Source organism: Dreissena polymorpha, chromosome 2 (genome assembly GCF_020536995.1).
Source record: "Dreissena polymorpha isolate Duluth1 chromosome 2, UMN_Dpol_1.0, whole genome shotgun sequence".
NCBI lineage: Eukaryota > Metazoa > Mollusca > Bivalvia > Myida > Dreissenidae > Dreissena > Dreissena polymorpha.
The window spans coordinates 41,506,082-41,532,559 of NC_068356.1; the positions used below are offsets into that span (position 1 = coordinate 41,506,082).

The 26,478-nt window shown below is 35.0% G+C and overlaps 2 protein-coding genes across 2 annotated transcripts; both read left to right on the forward strand.

Moving 5' to 3' along the window:
* The first annotated feature begins 205 nt into the window (after window positions 1–205).
* Window positions 206–3,895, forward strand: LOC127869679 (uncharacterized). The gene is made up of 3 exons (XM_052412336.1): window positions 206–433; window positions 2,562–2,714; window positions 3,540–3,895. Exons 1-3 carry the CDS (start codon window positions 358–360, stop codon window positions 3,893–3,895), a joined length of 585 nt encoding a protein of 194 aa, XP_052268296.1. The 5' UTR covers window positions 206–357.
* A 12,860-nt stretch (window positions 3,896–16,755) lies between these two features.
* On the forward strand, window positions 16,756–23,153 carry LOC127869680 (serine-rich adhesin for platelets-like). Its single transcript, XM_052412338.1, has 3 exons — window positions 16,756–16,831; window positions 20,203–20,897; window positions 21,837–23,153. The coding sequence occupies exons 1-3, from the start codon at window positions 16,756–16,758 to the stop codon at window positions 23,151–23,153; spliced, it is 2,088 nt and encodes a 695-aa protein (XP_052268298.1).
* Window positions 23,154–26,478: the final 3,325 nt, after the last annotated feature.

Consider the following 26,478-nt stretch of genomic DNA (forward strand, 5'->3'; position numbering starts at 1 on the left):
CGATCCACACGTACTGAAGCCGATTGTACTATGATTTATATAGAAAGTTCTTTTCATGTTTCATGAGGATGTCCTTTTTATAATGTTGATAAATGTGAGATCCGGGACTGTGTAAATTATTCAGTCTCACTGTTTACCGTATGTCATGCGGTTAACGTCGCAAGTCGTAGCGTCAATTGCTAGAGGGAAAACACATTGTGTCTTGTTTCAAATAATTGAAACATAAAACATGGTTTATAAAGTGAACTAAACTGGAAACTAACTCAACTGAAGATTCGGAGGTTGAAGTTCTATTCTTGCCTTGTTAAAAAATGCATGCATAGTTAACGTATCTTGTTATAGATATTTAGAATAACCATGGCAGTATTATGGGATAATTATTTTGGCTGTATTGCCGCTATGACAACTTTCATTGCGGTGAACGTTTATTCAGGTAAGAACAAACGCATACGTTCATTAAATCATCTAGTTGCAAGTATCAACTAAGCCGTATTGTAGTTATAAAAGCATGAACGAATAAATTATTTAGTCTGTGTATGAGCAAATGAATGGCATTTGCCTCTTTAAAGGGGCCTTTTCACAGATTTGTGCATGTATTGAAGCTTGTCATTAAATGCTTTATATTGATAAATTTAAACATTGGACCTAAAAATCTCCAGTCAAAAACAAGAAACAATTAAAAAAAGAAAGAAAGTAACCCTTAACTGGACTCGAACCACTAACCCCTGGAGTAAAAAGTCTCCCGCTTAGATCACTCAACCATGCGTGCTAATGACATGAACGGGTGTTATTTTTAATGATATAGGCAATCCTCGTAGCTTCCCAAAATATAACTACAACAACAGAACTTTCAAAATTATTCAATCGTTTCGCGTTGCAACGCCTTATAATTTTCAGGTTTTCAAATCGTCAAAAGATGCATATAATGAATATTTTAGAGCATGGTTAATGTTCAATATTACTATTTCCACACAAAAATCATAACTAAAACGAAAATTTGCGAATCTGAAACATTTTTTTTTTATTTTGCCAATTAACCAAAACGTGAAAAGGCCCCTTTAACATTTTATCGAAATGTGAAATAATATTTCCGATTTGCTCGGAGATTGCTCTTTTTGACAGGAAAATGCTATCGATTGTTGAATCATTTTAACGTATTTCCATATAATTAACGTTAACACCTGGTTTGGTATATTTCATCAGTTTTCAAACATCGATTTCGAAATATGCTCATTTTGAATACCGTTTTTTTTGGTTAACGCCGAGATATCTGAATGATAGCCAAATTGTACATTGTTTAGAAATTGTAAGCTCAGAAATGTCGAAAGCCTGCAGAAACAATCAAACAAGTAAGTAGCCGCATTGAGATTTTAAGAGCTAATTTGGCTTCTTGTAACGCGAACGAAGGCATTTGCTGTAATCTGAAAGTGCGTTAGGATATTGAACAGGATCGTTCACCGGGTGATCAAACAAGTCATTTTTAGCGCATTTTTAGCGTTTTAGCGTGTGTTCACAGTCATTTGTGTCATAAACATCTTTCAAGACACATGCTATTAAAGGGGCCTTTTCACAGATTTTGGCATTTTTTTTAACTTATTCATTAAATGCTTTATATTGATAAATGTAAACATTGGATCGTAAAAGCTCCAGTAAAAAATCAAGAAAAAAAATAAAAAAAGGAAAAGAACATTGCCCGGAGCAGGTTTCGAACCAGTGACCCCTGGAGTCCTGCCAGAGTCCTGAAGTAAAAACGCTTTAGCCTACTGAGCTATTCCGCCGAGTACATGTTCGTGACGTATTTTATACCTTATATAAGCAATCTTCGAAGTTTCACAAAATTTAACGACAAAAACAGAACTCTCCAAATTATTCAATCGTTTCGCGTTGCAACGCTTTATAATTTTTAGGTTTTAAAATCGTCAAAAGATGCATATAATGGCTATATTAGAGCATGGTTAATGTTCAGTATTACTGTTTCCTCACAAATATCATAACTAAAACGAAAACTTACGAATCTGAAACAACTTTTTTCAATTTTGTCAATTTACCAAAGCGTGAAAAGATCCCTTTAAAGTAGGGATGTATAACTCTAACTTACGGGTTAAAGAATTGATCAACAGTTTGTGATTGGTAGTAAATGTATGAGCTCATAAATACTGGCATTCTGTATTACATTCAATCATACAAAACACGAGTTTGTTATAAATGTACCGTGCAGCCACACCAAATTAACCGTTCCTTGTGTGTATGTTTATTATTGTCAACTTCAAGCCGATGAGTCATTAAACACGGTAACGATGTTCGCTTTATAAAATCTTAATGATAATACGATTTTGTTAATTTTTTAAACATCTCCAATGTGAACAAACCTCTTTTATTTGAATGTTTTCAAGACATACTCTTCCAATTGTGAAGACTATTCCCTGAATATAGCGATTTACCAGAGTTTTGCACACAATACGTACACATGCCCAAACTTAAAAATGCCATGCAATCGGTAAACCTTAGTATTTACCGTATTCAGATACGAAATATTATGGCCTCTCCAATCCCTTTCCTAGATGGGCTGTCACCACCCCACTTCTCATGCAGCTCCCGACCGGATGGCCTGTGTCCTAGCTGCGACGGCCGGCCGGACTGCTTCGATCTCTCAGACGAGATCTCATGTGACAACTGGCCCCGAACTGTGTTAGTTGGCAGGGCATCGGACAAGTGTACGTACAGATAGTGTTACATATAGTGTGTTTTACAATTTATTTAAGAATTCAGTATCGTATACAAACGATCTACAAAATAGGAACGTAAGTGTTCAAATATATTGTAAACAGTATAACATGAACATGTTGTTGTTTATTATCACAAAAGGATGTGATATAAATAGCGGACAATATTATCGGGCTTTGAATACCATTACGATCGATAGTATCCAAACCATCACCAATACATATATAACTATATATATGTTACAAAAATGTCCACCAAAAATGAAACAAAATAAACAACATAGCAACAAAACAGAAAACTTACTAATTCTTAGAAGGTGTAACTTTCGTCCTTCATGCTCCTGAACCTTATAATTGTATCAAAGGCAACACTTAATATCCATGTAATGTAAGCCTAGACTCGCAGGTTTGACTTTGTGTGGTGATTAATATACGAACACTACAAATGGGGTCTGGGTATATAATAATTTTGTTTTGTTTCCTTCAAAAATGCTTTTTTTTATTGTTATTGTCATAGCAATGTGAATGATATTGGTTACCACCATTCAAGTTAGAGATATATCGTGTCGTTTATCATCGAAAGTCTTGCTCTAGTTGTTCGGTATATACTGGCGTGCATTCTATAAAGTATATATGAGCTCAATGCTTACGAGGTATAGGGAGATAAATTGAGCGAAACAAAATGTATGCGGTTTAGCGACAACTGAACAAAATATATATTTACAGATCTTATATGTCTATAAAGATACATTGACTAACATGTTTTAAAGTAAATGACCATTCATATAATGCCACATATTGCATCGTCACTTTCAGGCGATGCGGTCCGTTTGGAGTGTTCAAGAGAATTCCTCGTGCCGCCACCTATCCCGCCCTTTCCGATTTGCGACAAAAAAGACACATCTACCCCCCAAAGAACTACTTCTGACCACATTGCCACCAAAAGTACACCGATTGCCACATATGGAACAACAAACTACGATAGTCACTCGTGGATAACGAGTCGACAGACGTTTCCACCCACTTTTACGAGGCGACCGACGTTTCCACCCACTTTTACGAGTCGACCGACGTTTCCACCCACCAGGTGGATTTCACAAACTAGTATATTTGCAACACCGCAACAATGGAACGAATTATTTTTATGGTGGATGCTTGATTTAATAAAATAAAACGTCTTTTATGTAATTAATTAATTGCTTAATGAATTATCAGTTTGACCACTGCGTGGTATGATGAAATTGTTGCAAAAAAACGAGGACATGCACGCTACACATAAAAACCCACACTATAGAAAGACACACGTTTATCCGTAAAGGCGGTTTAATGCATGTGCGTAAAGTGTCGTCCCAGATTATCCTATGCAGTCCGCACAGGTTAATCAGAGACGAACTTTACGCCATAATTGGATTTTTGCTAAGAAGAGATATTTTTAAAACAAAAATATCATCAAGCGGAAAGTTACGTCCCTAATCCGGGACAACACTTTACGCACATGCATTAAACCTCTTTTTCACAGAGCACGGCCCATTTGTTCGATTGTCAATTCGTTGCGCAACCACCGTGGTTAGGCGAACCGCCTTACGTCCGATGAAACAAATGTGATTCAAGTAACGTAGAGAACATTGTCTTGTAAAGAATGGCGGAATTCGCTGAAATTTTTAAAGTTAGTATTCAAATATTGTGTTTTTCAACCCCTTATGTTTATAATTCCACAAAACAACTACCTTTATGAAATTATAAGTTACACTGTTAGTAACTGATGGTGTATGGGATATACACCCTCAGTAATTTCATACCATACTCGAGCGAAGTGTAACGATTATATCTCACCGACTACCTTTAAAGTATATAATATTATAGAATATATAATATAATATAATATGTTATATATAATGTATTACATATAATAGATGAGAAAGAATGGATAGTAAGAAGAGAGATAAATAATAGAGAAGAGAAGAAAAGAGATAAGAGGAAAGAGTTTAGAGAAGAAGAGGAGGAGAAAAAGAATAAAAAGAAGAGAGAAGAGAAGAGGGAAAGAGACGAGAAGAGACTAGACGAGAGAGAAGAGAAGAGAGAGAGAGAGGAGAGAAGAGAAGAGAGAGAGGAGAGAGAAGAGAGAAGAGAAGAGAGAAGAGAAGAGAGAAGAGAGAAGAGAGAAGAAGAGAGAAGAGAAGAGAAGAGAAGAGAGAAGAAGAGAAGAGAGAAGAGAGGAGAGAGAGAGAGAAGAGAGAGAAGAGAAGAGAGAAGAGAAGAGAGGAGAAGAGAGGAGAGAAGAGAGGAGAGAAGAGAGAGAGGAGAGAAGAGAGGAGAGAAGAGAGAAGAGAGAAGAGAAGAGAAGAGAGAGAGAAGAGAGAGAGAAGAGAAGAGAAGAGAGAAGAGAAGAGAGAAGAGAGAAGAGAAGAGAAGAGAGAAGAGAGAAGAGAAGAGAGAAGAGAGAAGAGAGAGAGAGAAGAGAAGAGAAGAAGAGAAGAGAGAATCTAGAAGAGAAGAGACTCTAGAAGAGAAGAGAAGAGAGAGATACTCTTCATCATACTCTCCTATCCAAATCATACTCATTTTAAATAATACATATTAAATATAATATATCTATACTATATAATATATAACATTTAGTATATAATATATGATATATCATCTATCATATATCATATCTCATGTTTAATATATAATATATGATATATCATGTATCATGTATAATATATCGTATAGAATATATCATATATCATATATATATTATATATATTATATATTATATATATTATATATATTATATATATTATATTATCAATATAATGTTATATATTATATACATTATAGTAAATAGTATACATTACATAGAATATATTATATATTAATAACAATACTTATCTAGCAGTTTATCTAACAGACGCCATTTTTTACGTTGATAGAAGTATGGAAATTACTCGGGGTGTATGGAAATTACTCGGGGTGTATGAAAAAATACACCATGGGTACTTGACCGCTCTAAGCCAATCGGATAAGGTCATTTTTGTAGGAGGTGAGATATTACCCCATACTTTAAGCCCGAAGCAGTTTTACCTGTCGGAAAATACGGATCATACGGAAAAAAAGGATCATAACCAAAAGATAAATAATACCTGTTAAACACACATATACACGCATTCTAATAGCCTGTCGAGGCAAAATGTTGCGTTAGGCTACAGTGTCCTGTTGTTCCAAGATATGTCTTGAAATTGCGTGTACGAACTAACATGAGCAATTAAGTAAATTACTTACTGACAAGGTACGTCATTAACACTGTCATTTTTGTGCTAAATATACGACATCACGACAAAGGTGATTGGTTACCTGTCCTCTCGGGCACCTTGTTTTCGCGCCTTGTTAACGAGGCTTTGCAAACATTATTATTCGGACACCATTACTTTCCAACCCGTGCATTGCAGCCATTAATTTACTATTTTTGAAGGCTAAATGAAATAATTATTTGTATGCGTGAATATATTATGCATGCAGATCATAACATAAATCATTGAAATTGTTCATAAACATGTTCAGATTTAGAATATATGTCAATACAATTCTTTTGAGTTTGTGTCAGGCAATGCTTCTTACTGTCCACTGCTGTCCTCAGTCGATATCGATTGGGTGACGAGAAACACAATGGAAACCCAAGCGGGGTTCATTATACCTTCACTTAGCATCTGGACGACCAAGATTTTGTCGATGACATTGGACTCTTGTCCAATACTCAACAGCACATCCAACAGGTGGAAGATCGACTCCAAACAGTTTCAAGACGCTCAGGGTTGGTTATAAATTAGTATAAAGAAGACAAAAAGCCTCAGAATCATCGCGTCACATGATAAGTCAATCCACGGATTTGTCTTATGCAAGCAGGTATTGATGAAACCCTGTAGCATTCTATCCTGCTTCTTTGTATGCGTCAAAGTGTCTGATCCGAACAACAACGATGGCCCCATTTCATACCCAACCGGGAACTGTCACAGCGCACAAAACAAGCACCAATCGCTAAAAACGCAGAGGAAACGGAAGTGGTTTTGACATACGCTGAAAAGAAGCTAGCCATATATAGCGCGGAATGCCGTTGTTAAAACCCTCAAGGAAAAAGGGAAAGAGGTCGTCCGGTTCTAAAATTAAGGCGCACCATTCACGCACAACATTCACGCACAACATCAAAAAGCCAGATTGCCACGGGAAGAAGCCAAACATGTGGCCATTATCGGTACCGATGGCATGCTGTTGTGGCGACCATATGCCCCAGGTGGGATCGAGGGGATGAAATGTTAGTAAGTGGCTGCACTTTAACTGCACAAGATGAACGCCGTAGCCCAGTATAGATATACGTCTTCTGGGGATTGTCTTCTGAACAATTTACATTACACTCATGGTCATTAGGTGGTCCTCTGTCTTAAAAAATATTGCAAAGGTCTGCTCAATTGCACAAAATATCAGCTTTAGCAAAAATGAATACGTCACTTACAAAATACACCACTTTATTATCCTCTCACACACTTTATTAATGCCTAGGCCTGCACTGGATAATTTAATATATAATGACAAATGATAAACATTTACATTTCAATTTCACAATCACCAGTGACTTATTATTTGATGAACAATGTCTTCCAGCTTGCATGTATTGTTTCGCATAAACGATAGCAAATCAACTGGGGAAAACTTCATTTTATTCACAGTTTCAAAATTGCAATTATGCAAGATTTTATCAGGCAAATAATATGTCAGTAATTTTATGACAACTTTCTGGTTAAATATTCTCAAAGACCGAAAATGTATTGAGTCTTTAAACGTTGCATATTTTCCATTTTGTCCATCATATCTCCATACAGTATATAATACGTCAACATATTTGCTCTAGTAAGATCATGTATCCGCAAGATAAAAGTCAAGCATCCATGCGGTTTTGCAATTTTCTCGTGAAAAAAAGTTGGTGAGTTCGATTATTTGGCGGTAAGTTTTGTATAAAAAGTGAATTATATGTAGAAGAAATTATAGTAAACTAATAAAAGTATACATTTTACAACGGATCAGTTAGAGTAACTAAAACACTTTTATATTTGTCGAAATTCGTTCTTAAAATCGACTGAGGAAAATTATCGAGAATCACACTTTATAATGTAAATGGCAATGGACCCACACTGATATTCTTTTTTTTCTAAATTATTTTGTAAAATAAAGTTAAAATACCTGTTTTAAGTGCACATCTTTACGCAAACTACAACGAACTGTTGATCAGACGATCTATCAAATTATATAGTTTCAATCCAACGTATTTAACGGTCATGAGGTTATGGAGATAAAAGAGTTTAAAGGCAGGGACCGACAGAACCCACTATGATTAAAAGTGACCCCCCCCCCCAAAAAAAAAAAATATATATATAAAAATAAAATTACATAAATTTAATTCAGATTACGTCATTTTTCGGTCAATATCTTGCAACATACGTTCGGAACTGCTTTCAACCTCCCAATTCGTCCAAACTGTATTTGTATTAACAGACTTACACATGGTATTGTGAATTCTTTTGGAGGTCGATTTTAAAGGACAATCCACTACGAATTGAGGCTATGATTATACCAGAAAATATTTGAAATTTAGAAATTGTCATAAACCGTAAGCAATTAAGGGTTTTATACATTGCTTGATGTGTTGATGTTGTTTTTTTATTTGTTTTTTAAATTAATATGAAAGGTAGAATATCCGAGTTATTTTCAATATTGCGTTGGAAATACCTTGATATGTTAGAACGGCATTCAATTAGGACTTCTGAAAATCAATCTGGAGGGATAGGCGTTTTATAATCAACGGGAGCGGGTTTCTTAGTTTAATTTCAATGTAAAATCATATGGTGCATAATAACTTTTTTATAAAGATAATTCAATTGCAATAATTGTCAAATTATAACCTATGATTTTGTCCTCATAGACTCATACAAGACGTTTTTATGTGGAGATTGTGAATTTGTCTTTCAGTTTAATTACAATTTCTTTGACACGTAAAACTGTTTCGAGCTCAACTTGCTTGTTTTCACTTTATTTGATAATGTACAAGATAAGTATTGATGCATAGCATCAAAGGGCGTCGGGAATTTCAGTGTAAAAGGCACTCAATTAAGTTACATGGAACGATTTTTTTCTAATGTAAATATAAATATATTGGCCGATTATTTTAAACAAAATAGAAAAAGATACTGGTATAACCATTATCTATCATTTTGTGTTATAACCCCCAAATCACCATTATTTATGATGTTGTGTTATAATCCTCAAATAACCATTATCTATGATTTGGTGTTGTAACCCCCAAATGTTTCATAGTTCATTTTATTTACATTGGTTTCCTTTTTTAATGGCATCCGTGTTTAGTTTTCATTTATGGAACAGAACTGTGTAGGTTTTAAAAAATCTGCTTCCTCTTGTAAGCGTAATTTCATATTTTTCTCAACTTCAAGGGGAGATGATTCTGAACTTATTCTTACGTTGCTCATTTACGATAGGGGTTGAGTACTAATTGATATGAAAACACTGTAAAAGTTTGAAAAAAAAATGAATGAAAACTGTAAATTGCATAAAGAATCTGCATTTCACAATACTTTGAAATTCAGTAAAAGATCATTATAGATTTATTGTTTTGATAATCATCATTTTTAATAGGGTTTGAGTAATACTGATATAAAAACACTTAACAAGTTTGGAAAGATTCAGACGAAAGTTGCGAAATCTTTTAAACAAGTGGAAATTGTTTATTTTGTCAAATTTAATAGAAAAAATCTGGACTTATTGTCCCGATGTTTCTCATTTTAAATGAGGTAAAAATGCTCATTGATATGGAGACACTGTAAGTTTGGAAAGAATCTGATGAAAAATGTTGGCATAATCACCTAACCAAGCAGTTTTTCACTTTTATTTTTAAATTCAAAGGGACATAATTCTGGACTTATGGTCCGATATTGATCATATAGAGTTTGGGTTGGGTCCGCATTAATAAAAAAAACCTGTGCAAGTTTGGGAACAATCGGATGAAAATTTTGGACTATGAACAACGATTTCAAAATTTCTCAAATTCTAAGGAAGATAACTATGGACGTAATTGTCGGATAATGCTAAAGGGCCCATACCACCTGGATAGTAATACGTGTCGCGCTTTGAGCTGTATATGTGTTCTTAAAAAAAACCTCCGAGGAGTGCTTGACTCTACGGAAACGGGTTGCTGAGACACAGCTCCTCCTTGATAAGCGGCTGCTTCCTTTATCGCAACTCATTGTTACAATCAATAATACGTGTCGCGCTTCGCGCTCTATATGTGGTAGGGATAGTACTTAGGGCCTATGATAGACAACCATAAAAATACATGGATAATACATGTGTTGTTTGCATTTACATGTATTTGTTAATATAAAAACACGTGTATTTTTTATAAGATATTTAAGTGATGTAAGAAATTTTAATTAACGTTGTCACCACGCGGCATCCATTAATTTTATTAAAAAATTCCAATTGTAGTAAAATGGATTTAAAAATGTCTACGTAAATAAAGCTTTATTATATTTATTAACCTGACTTAAAAAAAAAATGTCAGCCGCAGAACCGTTCCAATAGTGCCTTTAAATGTTTGTTGCGTAAACAATTTCAGTCTAACGCTCTCCCAACTGAGCTATTCCGGCCGACATCATTTATGTACTGCTATTTGGTGAAATTGTGTATAGCGATCTTTATTATATGTCTATTAATAAACTAATACATTGTACGTTTTCGTACCACTACGCCTTCCAATAAACTTGCTTGCGCGATAGGTCGTCAAATATCGTATTACATTGATTCTCCTCTAATAAGCAAATGAGAAAAAACACAAGATAAATATATTTTGATTATGTTTTGTTTTTATTCAAAACCAGAAAGTTTCGCGTATTTGCACAGTCCCTGTGATCTTTCCCCTGTGATCAGTTGTGGATCAGTTATTAATTAAAACAATAAGCTTTGCATTATTGGCAATAAATGTTGTAATAAATGTAATAGGTAAAAATGCAGTACTTATTTACACTAATTTACACAAAAAATCACCACTATGCAAGATGTTCTTAAAACAAAAAAATATACATTGATCCGTAAAATAACTTCTCCTACCATAAGCGAAAAAAATGCATTACATACTAGTCGCCGCTCTCCAGTAGTGCGTTCAGTTACAGCGAACGTTCGCAATAGTTCGCTTCGGTTCGCGAACGTTCGCTATTGAACGCTCGGTTCGCCGCGAACGTTCGCGAACAGAAGCGAACCGTCTCGGGAGGTAGTTCGCTATAGTTCGCTAGCGAAACCAAGATGGCGGACAATTAAGTTGTTGTTGTTGTTCAGTGTAACTTCGATATTTTTTTCATTTCTTTTGTAGTACATAAAATGAATTGGATTATAAACATAGTGTATTTTATTGGTTAATTACTTTCTTTGTTATAAGCGATTTCCTTCATCAAAATCGCAACCAATTCTCTGGGAGCCGCCATCTTGAAACGTTCGCGCCGAACTTATCGTTCAATAAGACCGAATCGGAAACGAACGATCATTGGCAAACGTTCGCTGTAACTGAACGCACTACAGAGCGACGCCAATGAAAGTTGGGGACATACTTAAGCGTTGCATAACGGTAGTCGTTTTCTATGCACAAGAGGACCAATTCAAACTTCCAACGTTAAAATATGATCGAAAGTCATGTCAGTATGGACAAAAATTAGCGTTATCATATTTGTTACACGAGAGATAAGGGTAAATGCCTTACCTCCTTGGGTATTGAACTTGTTATCACCGTAACCATAAAGAGTCATCAGCCTAGTAGGTAATCATGAAAGGAAATAACCACAGCAATAATGAAGGATTAAATAAAATATGACTTCAAAATACATGTAAACAATCTTCTTACAAGTAAACAATTTGAAACAATAATGATTCGTTTTAACCTTTCTCTAAATGAGGATCACTTTATTCCCTCCTTTGGCATTATCGTTCTCTTTATCAAGACAAGTCATATAAATAACAACCTTGCAAAACTGCTGGGCACATTTTTTTGTTTAGATAATTATTATAGGAACGGCTTTTTACGACATATACTTAATTAATTAATTAATTTATATATTTATACGCTTGCTTTATAGAAATATACCTGATTATACTCCTACTCCCCTCCCGATTATTTTAGCCACACTACTGTATTTAAACACTACATAATTATTATTAATAATGATTACACACTTTATCCTAAATACAACGTGAGTAATTACATCCACCTTTCATAATAACACGCTTTTGGTAAATTACCAGGAATATTTATGAATGTTCGTGAGAACATAGCCTTAGGCAACTTTCACATGTACTGTCAAGTTTAACACGATTCGGACAGGCAATGTTTATGTTGTTAATTGAATTGGGTCATTCCTGTATCGTCCGTTTATCCAATTACTCATAACAAGCAATAATACAGATAAATTACGCCGTTGGACACGTGCTATAGTATTGATTAAAATAACTGCATTCATATAACATAACATTTACTGGAGCAAAACTTGGTCATGACAAAGTGAAAACTTTTCTCCAACAAATTCAACGCATACTTGTGACGATTGAACAATTAACGAAGTGTTTCGACGAAGAAACGATTTCAGAAATGAAACAATGCGAGAAGAAAACCCTTAGAGCGGCCATTAAAAAGTAATTCACGTCACCACTTCAAAAAATGATACGTTTACAACATTTATGTCCGCAATAACAAGGCAAAATGAATTTAAAGACAGCAATGAGTGACAAAGCTCCCTCTCTGTACCTGCTGTAGCCACAGCAGTTCACATAAATGTGTCAATAAACGTTGCAAAGCGCTGGTCAGTGTCAGTTATGTAGAAACTCATTTACATCTATCATTGTTTTATTGCTATTTTTACTTACATTAATTATGGCTTATGACTTTGACGGGAATATTGAGGCCCATACTATAATCATGCTTTCACGTTTGTTTTCCGATGCTAAGAACTAACAAACAAGTGCATTACAAATCGTAGTTTATTTGTTAACAAGAAGGAAACTGTTAGCATAATGGGTTCTTTTTTTAGTTATACATTATAACTTTCTTTTTAGTTATTCATTATAATGCAATTTTTATTAGAATCTAATGTTTTTTCTTTTTGAACTTTAATTAAACTTGATGCTTAATGTCGTTGATTGGCAAAAACAGCATTCTATATCGAACGAACACAATTTAATGTGTACGCGTACGGTGAAACCTTTCACGGTATAACAGTGTCAATGTGCATTTTACAGGAACGGGCAGTAAAAAACTATTTGTATGAATTGTAGTTTGACCATCGCGATAATTGCAACAACGCCATTTGATTGGTCAAACATTAAAAATGTACATGTACATTATACAATAAGTTAAAAAGATATATTAACGCAAGTTTTAAGCCACAACAATCACACAGAACATAATCTGTTAAGCTCAATGATATGTGTATCTATTGATTATAACTACGTGTAACTAATGTATATTGTATTATTGTATTATTACAATATGGATATAAATGAATTGAACTCATATTTAGCAGCCATCGCTGCAACGTATGCCGGGCCTAAATTGCGTAAAACTGTTGTAGCTCTAAACGTTTTTACTTGTTCACCACGCGCCACTCGGTCAAGCGTTGTCACATTGGACAATTCTCAATGTGGTCAATCCATGCTTTCTCGTAATTTCATGCTTTCTTATAAATAGTTGCGAGGACTCTACATTTTGGACTGGACTGGACATAAGTTCGTTGACAATGGCCACCAAACGGAACTTGCTTGTTTTAGTAATGGTCATTTGCAATCAGTTAGCAACTGTAGCTTTACAAAATGGAAAAGAAGGTAATCATTAAGCGTTATTTTTGTCTTTTGAAAGTTTGCAAATCATAATGAGAAATTAGATTTTCGCCATTTCTCTTATCGATAGCCCTTTGCTATTGATGTTTCATTCTGCAAGCCGAAGATTAAGATACATTGATTCACGAATGATATTTTGTTTTTGGAAATCTTCAAAGATAAACATTTTACCTAAAGTGTGTGGAATGCTGCTTCTAGTACATACAATTAAACGTTCCATATCTTGCAGACATACCAGGACACTGCTGCCAAAACGAGATGTGTCCTTTTGACTGCGTTCGATGTGACGGCGTCGCCTCGTGCTATGATCTCTCCGACGAACTTGGCTGTGGTAAGTGACAATGATGTCAATCGTCTAAGCAAACAAAGTCAATATTTGTTGGGAAGTTGGAAATACTGCTAAGCGCCAATTTTAGGTAAATAATGATACATTTAAGGATTTTTTATCACAAATTAGCAAAAGCAAAATTTTCACGAAGAATGTCACATTAAATGCATATATAAAAAAGAAATGCATAATAGATTTTTCTTTCTTCATAAAATTATATTATTCACATCCTGTTGAAAGAATATTATTTTATTCAACCGTTTGTTTGATACAAAGAATATTTTTGAAAAGTTAATAAATATAACACAATTTTCGATCATAAAACCTACAAACAAAACCTTTTTTTTTTGTTTTACGGGAGCGCCGACCCAAAACTTCGTCAGATACAAATACACAAAAAAAAATCAGGTTGTAACCAATCATATCATTTCATTTGACCTGGTATTCGTTAAAAAAATATGTCGATTATAACCGATGTTCTCGCAACATACCCAATTATAGAAAATGTATTGCACCTAACTAAAAGCGCTGGGAGAAAATCATGGATGAATAACACTATTGCAAGAGCAATTACCAAGAAAACTGTTTGATAACTTACTGATTATAACCGATGTTCTCGCAACATACCCAAATTTAGAAAATGTATTGCACATAACTAAAAACATGTGCAAAGTACCCAAATGTCGATATTACACGCTGGGAGAAAATCATGGAGGAATAACACTATTGCAAGAACAATTACCAAGAACAGTGTTTGATAACTAACTGATTATTAAAGAAATTTGTCCATTAATCGTGGAAAGTTCTTATAAGGTCAACATCACAAGTTTTTGTTGTAAATTAAGCAACGAAGTTAAAGAAAATGTCCCGGCTACCATAACTTACAATTTCTCGTTTTTTTTTTAATGAAATGGAGTTGCGCCACAACTAGTTATGGGAAAAAATCATTGCAACAGGCTACCAAAATTTGACAGTTGGTCGATAGTCAGCGAAAAAACCTCCCAAAGAATGATTAAAAAATGCACTCACTGAAATGACAAGAATAATGGGATAGATTGATTGCCAGTGTTCTATTTTCAAAAAGGTAGCATACTTTTATCACAATTCTGCAGATTTTTAAAACTGTTTCTTAAAAAAAAACTTCGTGGTACACGTCCAAATCGAACCCATTTGTAAAATGAGTACCTTCCCGGATGTGACGTTTAATCTGTTTATACATATCTATTTGTAATATAATATATGCTCTGTTAGTTTTTAAACCAAATATAGTTCTGTATATGCGGGTGAGATTTATAATATCGAAAAAATGCATTACGGAAAACGGAAGTTGTGTTGACATTTTTAAATATGCACTCAAGGTCATTTAGAAAATATAACTCTCGTCGTGAGATGACAACAATGGCGAACGCATGTGGATTGTTTGCCGAATACTAGTATAGACATTTTCCCTTACTATCCGGTGCATTTAACAACTGAAATTCACAAAAACACGCCTCTCGTTGAAAATTTATACATTAATATGAATTAATTTCCTCCATACATTTTAAATATATTTTAATAAGTTCTATGAAATCTGTTCAGCTCAGAAAAGGCATTCTGCCAGTCAACTTGACGATTAAGAAAGAACTAATCCATAATTCTTTACCAAAACTTTCAAGTAACGAACACTTTAAGTTGTATGCAAGTAGACATGTTTATAATAAGACTCATACGTACATGTATAGTCTGCTTACTTCGTGTGTGTACTGTCTAACGGAATGTTGCTGATATGGCAAGTATTTTAACCCATTTATGCCTACTGGACTCTCCCATCCTTCTAAATGGCATCAATGTATTTCCAAAATTGGGGATGTCTAGTATATTTAGTTCTATATTTAGAATATTTCTTACATAAATTATTTTAAGCAAACAGCGCAGACCCTGATGAGACGCCGCATCATGCGGCGTCTCATCTGGGTCTACGCTGTTTGCCAATGCCTTTTTTCTAGACGCTAGGCATAAATGGGTTAAAAGGTGACTCTGACTAGTCATATCGTTAGTATTATACTTTTTTTTGCTACAACCACCAACGTCACACTTAATTACTAAGGCTAAATCATGCATTTTCTTCTGAAGAGACGGCATACTTATTTACCTGATAAAAACTTAAAACTTGTATTTTGTAACTAGCAAATATACCATTTTTTAGTCAAATTTTCTAAAAAACAATTTTAGAACAATTTAAACATATATTAACAAAGCATACCACATGTTCTCAAAATGAATGCTCTTTTAAATATATGATGCAGTTAAAGTAAAAAACACATACATATATTTTAAAAGTTATTAAAGATTTTCGAAATTAAGAGTTAATGTATTTAATTTAAATATGTGTGTTGTATGTGTTTTCGTCATGAGCATTAAATTTTGTTTGCAAAATAGACATTATTTATAATAATAATATTATTATTATTATTGTCATTATTATCATTATTATAAATAATTAGTAAAGCAAGACAAAATGTTGACTTTTGTTCTTTAAACGTATGTTTGTATAATATATAACTATTATAAACGCTTGATCAAATTATCTGATTATGATTGCCCACAAGGATATACACAGCTGATCTCAATTGATCTTCTGTTTATCGTACGGTAGTTTTTCGGGCGCCTGAACGCAAACAACAAGTGTTGACAACGTTAAAAATCTTGTTTTACAATATACACATTTCATTAAACTGGCCACTCGCCAACAAAGCCCTTGGTTTTTCCGTTGAAACATGTATTTGTAATTGATTGTATACAATGGCCGCTTTCATCGATCCAAAGTTTGCCACAGCAGTGTCTTTTTACAATCTCACTCCAGGAAACCAGATACCTTGTGAGCATTGTAAAACCATTGGAGCAGTGCTCGTTATTTTAGCATGAACTAACATAGGGTAAGTAAATAGAAAAAAAATCAAAGTCCAATTTGAAACAACTGTGTTTTAATATTGATAACAAAGGTATTGGCCTACATGTAGAAACAATCCTGACAAATTTTCGAAAAAAATGAGCGAAATGTGGCTCCCTGAAGTAGAAGCTCGGGAAAAATGGGCCATGTTCAGGCATTTAGGGGAGAAAAACTGATTTAATTTGCAAGCCACTACAATAATTAAAGGATTTATACAAACTTGCATATGTCTGCCATAACCTCTCAGCAGGGTTTCTCCAGAAAACTATTTCTTGTTGAGAAGTTTGCGTTTTTAATGACCATGTTGGGAAAACATGGATACCATCAGGAAAAGACCAGGAAACCTTATACATGTATGAGTAGTGACTTTATAAATCTTTTTAGTGACTAAAAACCTAATTTCCAGCCATTTTGTTGCAATTTCTTTGCTTTGTAGAGGCATAGAGTAAGTGTATATGGGCACATATGCATACAAATGTACTTTTAATGCTTTATAATACATTCTATGATATTCTTTGCATTTCATCCATCATAATTTCAGCAACTTGAATCCTTTGTCTGATATATAATGTGGTAAGACTATGTCAGCTTTACATATGTAATGCTGATAGTTTTATCTCAATTACTAACTCGTTTGCCAGTTTGTGCTAAAATTACATTGTATCACAATGCTATTGTTGTCCCCCCCCCCCATTATTATATCCCCACAAACTCTGTTTAGGGGGGCTATATAGGAAGCAGTTTGTCCCGTCCGTCCCTGTCCCAGTACGTCACGTCCGTCCCGACAATTTCACTAATGGCTACCTCTTAGTTTGGTTTACCTCCCCTTATCTTATCAGATATATGCTATGCACGAGTCCATGTAATACAACGCTTGCTACCTCTCCCCTTTTCAACATTTCAAAAAATGAATTTTAAACGGCTATCTATAAATTGTTGACTTTAGTGTATCCCATTTTCCTATACAACTCGCTCACAGTGTCTATCAACTGTTTAACTTATTGACATCTGTATCCCAAAGTCTTATGACTTTTTTCAATTGAAATATATATATAATGTATACGAAACTAGTCAATTAAACACCTGTTACTCAAACCATCTGAAAACAACAGCCATCTCACTACACCACCCAACTCCTATCTATGGCAGTTGGTTGTTGTCAGCAGGATGAAAAAAAAGTCCTGAATTTTTCGGTAATAAAGTAATGACAAGTTTTTTGAGGCTCTTAAAAAAGTGAATCAATGAAGAAAGGGTTGCGATCATCACTACCACCTACTTTAAGACTGTGACTTATTAAATATTAAATATACAACCCCATATACACTTATTAAGACATCATTATATGAACCTAACCAATTAATTTATGTGACAAATCAGTCAAGTCTTTCTTTAAATTTCCTAAAATAGTGTTGATAAAAAGAAATAAAACACGAGAATGTTGAAAAGGCACTATTGATAATACATAAGACATTTAAAGTACATTTGTATGCATATGTGCTCACATATACTTACTCTGTGCCTCTGCAAAGCAAATAAATTGCAACACAATGGCTCGAAATTATTCTTTTTGTCACCAAAAAGATTTATAAAGTCACTGCTCATATAAGGTTTCCTGGTCTTCTCCAGATGGTATCCATGTTTTCCCAACATGTTCATTAAAAACGCAAATTTCTCAACAAGAAATAGTTTTCTGGAGAAACCCTGCTGAGAGGTCATTGCAGACATGTGTAAGTTTGTATAAATCCTTTAATTATTGTAGTGGCTTGCAAATTAAAGCAGTTTTTCTCCCCAAATGCCTGAACATGGCCCATTTTGCCCGATCTTCTACTTCAGGGAGCCACATTCGCTCATTTTTTCGAAAATTTGTCAGGATTTTTTTCTACATGTAGGCCAATACCTTTGTTATCAATGTTAATACACAGTTGTTTCAAATTGGATTTTGACAATTTTAATTTTTCCAATTTACTTACCCTATGTTAGTTCATGCTAAAATAACGAGCACTGCTCCAGTGGTAGTACACTGCTCACAAGGTATGTGTTTGCTGGCGTGAATCTACTACAGAAGTGTTTTCGTTCACTGCTCTCACCACGAATGTTGCTGATTTCAGATAATTACACTTCCATGTTCGTATGTTAAGAGCGTTTTGTTATTGCATAAACTTGATGTATAATTTCATAATTGCTATTTGGCTATTGTGTTATATATTTTTAAATTTAAATTGTCCTTTTATGATTTAAAAAAAAATTTGTATCCAGTCGTTGATCGAAATTATTCTGTGCTATTATAGTTATTAAATACTTATACTTATAATGATGGCTTCAAGTTGATTTGAGTATTGCTGGAGACCTGGCGACCTACTACTATCATTACAGTTAAAGTATGTGTATTGAAGTAACGTACAGTATAATGACGATACATAACAGAAAAATGATTTTTGTTAATAACCTAGTTGCGTGTTTTTTTTTCTGAATGGTTGGTTAATTTCAAACATTCAAATATATGATATACATACAATCAAATTGGTATGGTCATATTCATAAACCTACAGATTTTTCGTAACAGTTTTCTCAGTCAGGGGTGTTTGCATAAAATGCATTTATTGATAAACATTTTTTTAAATATTGTATTGTTCTGTTTTCAAACTGTCGACGAGTCTGTCTAAAGAAGAATGTTTAATTATCAATTAAATTAATACATTCATTCATTGTTTGCTATATTAAATCCTACAACAGTTTAACTTGTGCTGTTTGGATGGAGTAAAACTTATCCCAGTAAATATATTTAATGTTGTCATATTTCAGTCTTGAAAGCATGTAATTAGCAGAACTAGTTCGTGTAATGTGGTTAAAACATATTTACAATTTCTCTTACACGTAGTTTGTTTGACAATTTTCTGCAGATCCATCGCTTTTAATAGTTCAATATTTTATAGATTATATACGATTTGGATTTAACAAATAACGTTTAATCCTATCATGTAATCGTTTTGATAGATGTCCGATACTTACGACACTAGAACACTTAAATATGTGTTTTGTTCCCGTCTTGGCATTCATGTGTTCATTTTTTTAGGCTTAGTTACAATTGATTACAATTGTTTGAGTCGCGCGTCTGCATCGGCTAAACTCCAAACCGGTTTAAATTCCCAATACGTTGCATTATCTGTTCCAAAACCGTGATCTCCGTTTCAACCATTTCATGTTTATAATTGTTCTGTACTAAAACTAGTGGATAACAACAACAATTGGTCTCCTCATCCAGTTTTTGGATTTTCATTGTTTGCTATTTTGTATTTAAGACGATGTTTCCGACCAAGTCCTACTTTCCTACAATCGGCCTCCAGTATTCACGCCTTCCATCATGGAATTCATAAAGGCTCTTTTAAGAAAGGACAAGGCCGACAACGCTTACCGATTTCCAGAACGAAACTGCCTTTCACCAGTCATAACAACATCTACAACAACTACTATCACAACAACGACAACACCTACCCCTGTGAATACTCCATCGCTGTGGGAAATGCTTCTGAAAATCCTGCAGTCTGAACTCGACACGAGAACATCAACGACGACAACGATTGCCCCGACAACAACAACTACCATTCCTACGACAACCGAGATGCCAATCTGGAAACTTCTCCTCGAAAAACTTCAAGGCATCCTACCGACAACAGCCACGTCCATCACAGTAACCGGTGGCACAATTGCTCAGGTGTCACCAACGCAAACATTGTCAGCAACAACGCCGTCACTTGGATATGACCAGTCAACGGCGTTCATATATTTGGAAACGACCAATACATCGGAGTTCGATAACCTTACCTTTGAAAATAAAACCGAAGCAAGTGCAACTTTCGACAACATCACGGAGTTTTCCCTTAACGGCCACCATACTCCAATTAGTTTTGAAGCCATGTCAGTAACACCAGCGAACGGGGTGCCAGATTTGCTCTCAACTGTGTCACAACTGACAAACAACAGTGATGCATATACAGTAACAATAACGAATAATGTTCCAGACCAAACTGTTGCCACAGAAACAATGAGTGTAACTGAAAATTCTATACAATTGAATGCAAATATTCTAGACAGTACAACAATCAATCATTCATCTGCTGAAAATGTTACAGAAGTTCTTAATACGATTACCGAAATAAATGATTTGAAAACTAATATCAGTTCTGAAGGGGCAAATGTCAATGTCACGTATATATCAGATACTGTCTTATATGGTAATGCTTCAACGAATTCAACAGAAAATGTATTCTCAACATTGAACGTAATAAATGGTACCAATGCTACGGAGTTAGGGAACTTGAGAAGTAATGCAGAGTATGGCGAACTCGAAATGAATACAACTATAATCAATCTTACTGACAGCATGAGTGAAACATTTCCGTTTACACCTGGTATTGAAAACACCACAGTAGACAACCGTTCTGCTGAGCCGGTATTGATGACGAGAAATGCATCATTTTTCGAAACTGAAACTGAAAATGCTACCATTTATAACCAATGGATTGAAATAAATGCTACAGGCGCGACAGGTGTTATTAATAATCATTCTTTTAATTTAAATGGTGTAATGGACTCAAGTGACATATCTTTAAACGCATCTGACACGTTGGAAACATTTATTTCCTATACATCACTTTCTAATAACACGTTTTTAAATACCACAGACAATTTATTTTGGAATGAAACGACGTCAGATCTAACAACTTCTGATCGACCAACGGACACTGAAAACAGTACGTCAAGTTATGACCTGGCTACAAACCTCACGAATGGAGCGCAAGAAACGATAAATGAAGTGGAAAACAGTACGTCAATGAATTCCATGGCTACAAATCTCACGACTGTAGCACAAGAGACGAAAAACGAAACTCAGAAACAAAACGAAATCTTACCCATCTTTACATTTATGCAACAGAAAGTTTTAGCCGATATGATAAAAGCTATAGAAAAGGAACTTGCATCCAGGAAAGGCGAGCAAGAGGACAAGGCGAATAAGTCCTCGAGCGAACAAGTAACCACTGACAATTTTCTCAGCATAACGCAAACAATGACAGAAAACAAACGACATATCAACTATGAAATGTCGACTCCATCAACATTGTTTGAAGGAACAACCTCTGTCGTGGATAACATATATAGCACATTAGAGACTCCAGTGAACACGCATAGGCAAATGCAGGAGCAGGAAGTAACCAATGTTGTGAATAGCTACTCCGGTGCAACGCAGGTACCCAACCCGATTGCACGGTCAGCTACAGTCCCAATCCCTTTCGACAAAATGTTTGGTTTGTTCCCCAACACAGGTCAAGACCGTTCGAATTTGCCGACAACAAAGGCATACGACTGGAGTATAACAACGCCAATAAATACAACCCCACCTCCTCCAGCGTCCACGCAACTTCCTAATATGATCGTTCAGCTGATGGAAAGAATCGGATACACGCCAATGGCCCCAACAGCTCAATCAGACGTTATTGGAAGTGAGCAAAGTGAAATAGAATCGCTCTTACAGATTATGAATTCAGATCCCCAGTCCAGAAGAAGACAAGCTGTTTACGGATTACTGTCTAGCAAAGAATCTAATCAAAACGGAAACCGAGATGTCAACTTGAACTCTTTTAAAAGCAAATCATCTGGGTACACCACTATCACAACAAATCCGATAGTGTTTGGCAAAGGTAGTAAAGAAATAGTGAATAATCGAACCCCAAGTTCAACTGTAACTTCAGATAGAAATGACACAATCAAAAGTGTTTTACGTGATTTTCACCCTCAACCAGAGGAGATGACGTCAGCGATATATTTAACTGAGGATGTGACGTCAGCGATACTGGTAACAGAGGGCGTGACGTCTGCGACAGAATTAACTGCTGAAATACAATCAACTATAAAAAACGAAAGTACAAAAACGCTTGAATCCATGCCTTCAGCCATTTCGAATCAATCGGTCTGGCAACAAAACAACAAAGAGAGTTCCACTGAAATTCACTTGGGTTTCGTAACATCATCTATAGGGAAAGCCAAGCAGAGGGTTCAATCCATTTCCACCAGCAGACCAGAAGAAGCAACAAAGGCGGTGACAATGGAAACGACGTATGACATGAAAGCTCAAGGTCGGGCGATTGCAACCACGCCTTCAAGTCTGTCAGGGACCAACGTCAATCAGCGTTCAAGCGAAAAACCTTCTACAAGACTACGCAATAATCAGGTTAACTACAAACGATACTCTTAAACCGTATTGGAATATAAATATGCATTTCAAATTGTGCTTGCAAAAGTCATATTTTATAACAACATTTTACGCAACGTGCATCCAGCGCATCTAACATTAAAAAAAACTCAATTATGCATTCATATTGTAGGTCGTGCGCAATAATTTATTTATTGTGCTTCTCGTAAATTAGACAATATGTTTGATTATACTGATAATTACACATATAATATTTCGTAACAGTAAATAATGCGACATGTTTATTGATTATGAGAAAAATGACCGTTTTAAATGTTGGTAACTGAACTTTTTAGGCAAGCAGACCCAGTCTCGACCCTGCTGAGATTCTAGCTTGGTGGGACAACATATTCAGCAGGATGCGGGTACCAGCGACCCCAGCCCCATTTCCGGCCTTCAAACGGCAGACGCCTTCCACGCCGTCGCCGGCATTCTACCCCACGACGCAGGGATTTGGCAACCTTCAAACTTGTACGAAAATGAACGACGTTTCAGGTTTAAAAGCTCAACATCAATATAGTATTCATCGATCAAAAGGACTTGCATACTTTCTTATTTAAATCATACTACAATTTCCTGGCAGTTTGGTAGAACTAACAGATATTTCCTATAGTTATTATTTTTCTTAATGGCCTGATGATCTAATTACGTTATCTTTAATTGAATCACTTTCGTTACTTTTCCAGGATTGTGTAGAGATCGCATAGGAAATTTCAAAAACCCTGCAAACTGTCATACGTTTGTCTCGTGCTCCTGGTACACCATGCATGTCTGCGCATGCCCACCAGAGACGCTCTTCGATGAAAACATTGGTGTTTGCAACTGGGAGAGCGAGGTCAAGTGTTCTGTCGGAAATGGGATTGGAAAATAGATATTAATCTAGTTTTTTTTCCACTGTTCTAACAGAACATATAGGAATTTGGTGCATTTTGACGAATTGTTGAGGATATTTCAAACGTTAGTTTGTACATTTAATTATGTTTTGTAGGTTTCTATTAATCATATTTATATAAATTGTTATCAATTGTGCACAGGATTATGATGGATGGCATTGTTCTATAATAGTTCTATAATAGTAAGATTACGTGTGTAAATATGTATTTCGTATGAGCAAGTATGTTCGATGTTTCTGCAAACTAATTATTGTTGTATCTATGGTATGTGCGTTATGTTTATGTTTTGAAATATCTACTCATCCAAAACCATCACAATTGGTCGAAGTGGAGACGCGCCATTATTAAGTGAGCTGTCAAAGCTACCTAAGTAATACAGTTAATGTCCACGCGTGTATTTAATCAAGCTATTTCTGAAATGGTGACTGTACTTCATTAACAAAAACAATAGCTAAACAAAGGCAAATAATATTTCCAAACTGTTTTGAGATAATGTATGTCTTCCTACAATAGTGAAACAATTTAACATAGTGGCACTGATTAAACGAAACTTTGGGAGAATAACGTTTCATACCGTCCGATTTTAGCTTGTGTAATCTGTGGTTGCACGGCGTCCGTCGTCGAGCGTTGTACAACTCTTTAGCTCATTTTCGTTCACTATTAGCGAAACACAGTCAGAATGATTACCTTGACAATGTATAGGCCATGATCGACAAAGGTTCGAGTGTTTTCTAAACCTAGCTCATTTATACCACTCTGGTCAAAATGCTAGTCTTGAAAATATCCATGCCATATTTGAATTCGGTGAATCTTAAAAGAAACTTGATGAGAACGTTTAACTTAACAATATCAAGACCAAGTAGGGGTCAAGGGAGGTCAAACAAATTCGATTACAATGTCAAATCGTACTTTTTTAAACCACTCTAAAAGTCATATTATGACTTAAGCTTGATGATACTCGGTCAAAATATTTAAATTTTGCAATACTTATGTCAAAGTTGAATCTAATTAAATTGCAGTCTCAAACTATGTCACCAACCAAAATATTATACAAACCGTGTTACCTCACTATGATATATTAATGACTCAGTCTTTATAACCACTTTGCCAGAATGTTTTCTGGATTATGTGGGTTTCAACCGGGCCACCAATTCAAATCTAATTAAAACATTGTAACAACAATAGATGCCACTTGTATGATTAAATTTCGATGAAATATGGTCAAATTTATAAGATGGAAAATTATACCTTACAAAGACGAAAATTTGTCTGATTTTTCATCTTGGACACATCTTGACCAATTTTAAATCATGAAGTCAACAAAGCTGATGAGAAGTCATCTTCGATGTTTGATGTACCTTAACCGCTTTATGGTTGTCTGGGCCAGATATGAAGACCAGTTGTGTGTCGTTTACACCCCTTTGTATATGGGCCGTGCTCCGTGAAAAGGGGGTTTAATGCATCTGCGCACAGTGTCGTCCCAGATTAGCATGTGCAGTTCACACAGGCTTTTGAGGGACGACACTTTTCGCTTTTATGATATTTTTCGTTTGAACAAATACATGTACTCTTCTTAGCAAAAATCCAGTTTAGGCGTAAAGTGTCGTCTCTGATTAGCCTGTGCGTTTGCGAACATGCATTAAACCCCCTTTTCACGCAGCACGGCTCATTACTATGCTTCTAACTTTTATTATCCTTACGATGCGAGTCAGAAAACATCGAGGACGCGATGAAAATGAATTTCAAGATAATTATTTCATATTGGCTGAAACATGCCTTTGAAGTTTGTTCAAAGTATTTTCTCCATGACTTCTTTGGGCACACACTAATGTCATTTACTGTTTTAGCACATGAAATGAAATGTCATGCATAACGCGTGTATAACATATTTAATAACATATATATATATACAAAATAATAATCATTCACTACGCATATGCATTCCTCAATTTACAAATAAGGCAGTTCCAACCAGTTTTAATTTGTACACAATTATAACGGTTTCTAAACAGAATAATATTTGTGTTTGTACTGACGACATAAGCTTAAACTCAGTAAAACTATCCAGACTGATATGATATTGCAAGCGACATGTTTGGGTTTTGTGTGTACAGTTTGAACATGTTTCAATATTAGGTACACAGTGAGCTAGTAAATGATTTATAAGTTCATTCCTTAATCCGTTACATTAATAACTATTGAATTCATGAAACAAATGTGCGTACATCACAATCCATGTTGTTCTATTTAGACAGCAGCATGACCCGGATGTTTCAGACTACAGTATTTAAGTATTTAGGGAAAAAGTATGGCACAGAAAACGTAAAACCCTCTAGAACATATTGGTATATATATATAAATAAGTCGTTATTAGAAAACTGGGCGCAATGCCTGCGCGTAACGTGTTGTCCCGGATTAATCAGGGCCGACACGTT

Coding starts and splice junctions, on each gene's coding strand:
- LOC127869679 (XM_052412336.1), top strand. CDS start 358: ATGGCAGTATTATGGGATAATTATTTTGGCTGTATTGCCGCTATGACA. Junction 434..2,561: donor TGCGGTGAACGTTTATTCAG/GTAAGAACAAAC, acceptor TCCCTTTCCTAG/ATGGGCTGTCACCACCCCAC. Junction 2,715..3,539: donor TGGCAGGGCATCGGACAAGT/GTACGTACAGAT, acceptor CGTCACTTTCAG/GCGATGCGGTCCGTTTGGAG.
- LOC127869680 (XM_052412338.1), top strand. CDS start 16,756: ATGGCCGCTTTCATCGATCCAAAGTTTGCCACAGCAGTGTCTTTTTAC. Junction 16,832..20,202: donor TCCAGGAAACCAGATACCTT/GTGAGCATTGTA, acceptor TTTGTATTTAAG/ACGATGTTTCCGACCAAGTC. Junction 20,898..21,836: donor ACAACAGTGATGCATATACA/GTAACAATAACG, acceptor TTTATGCAACAG/AAAGTTTTAGCCGATATGAT.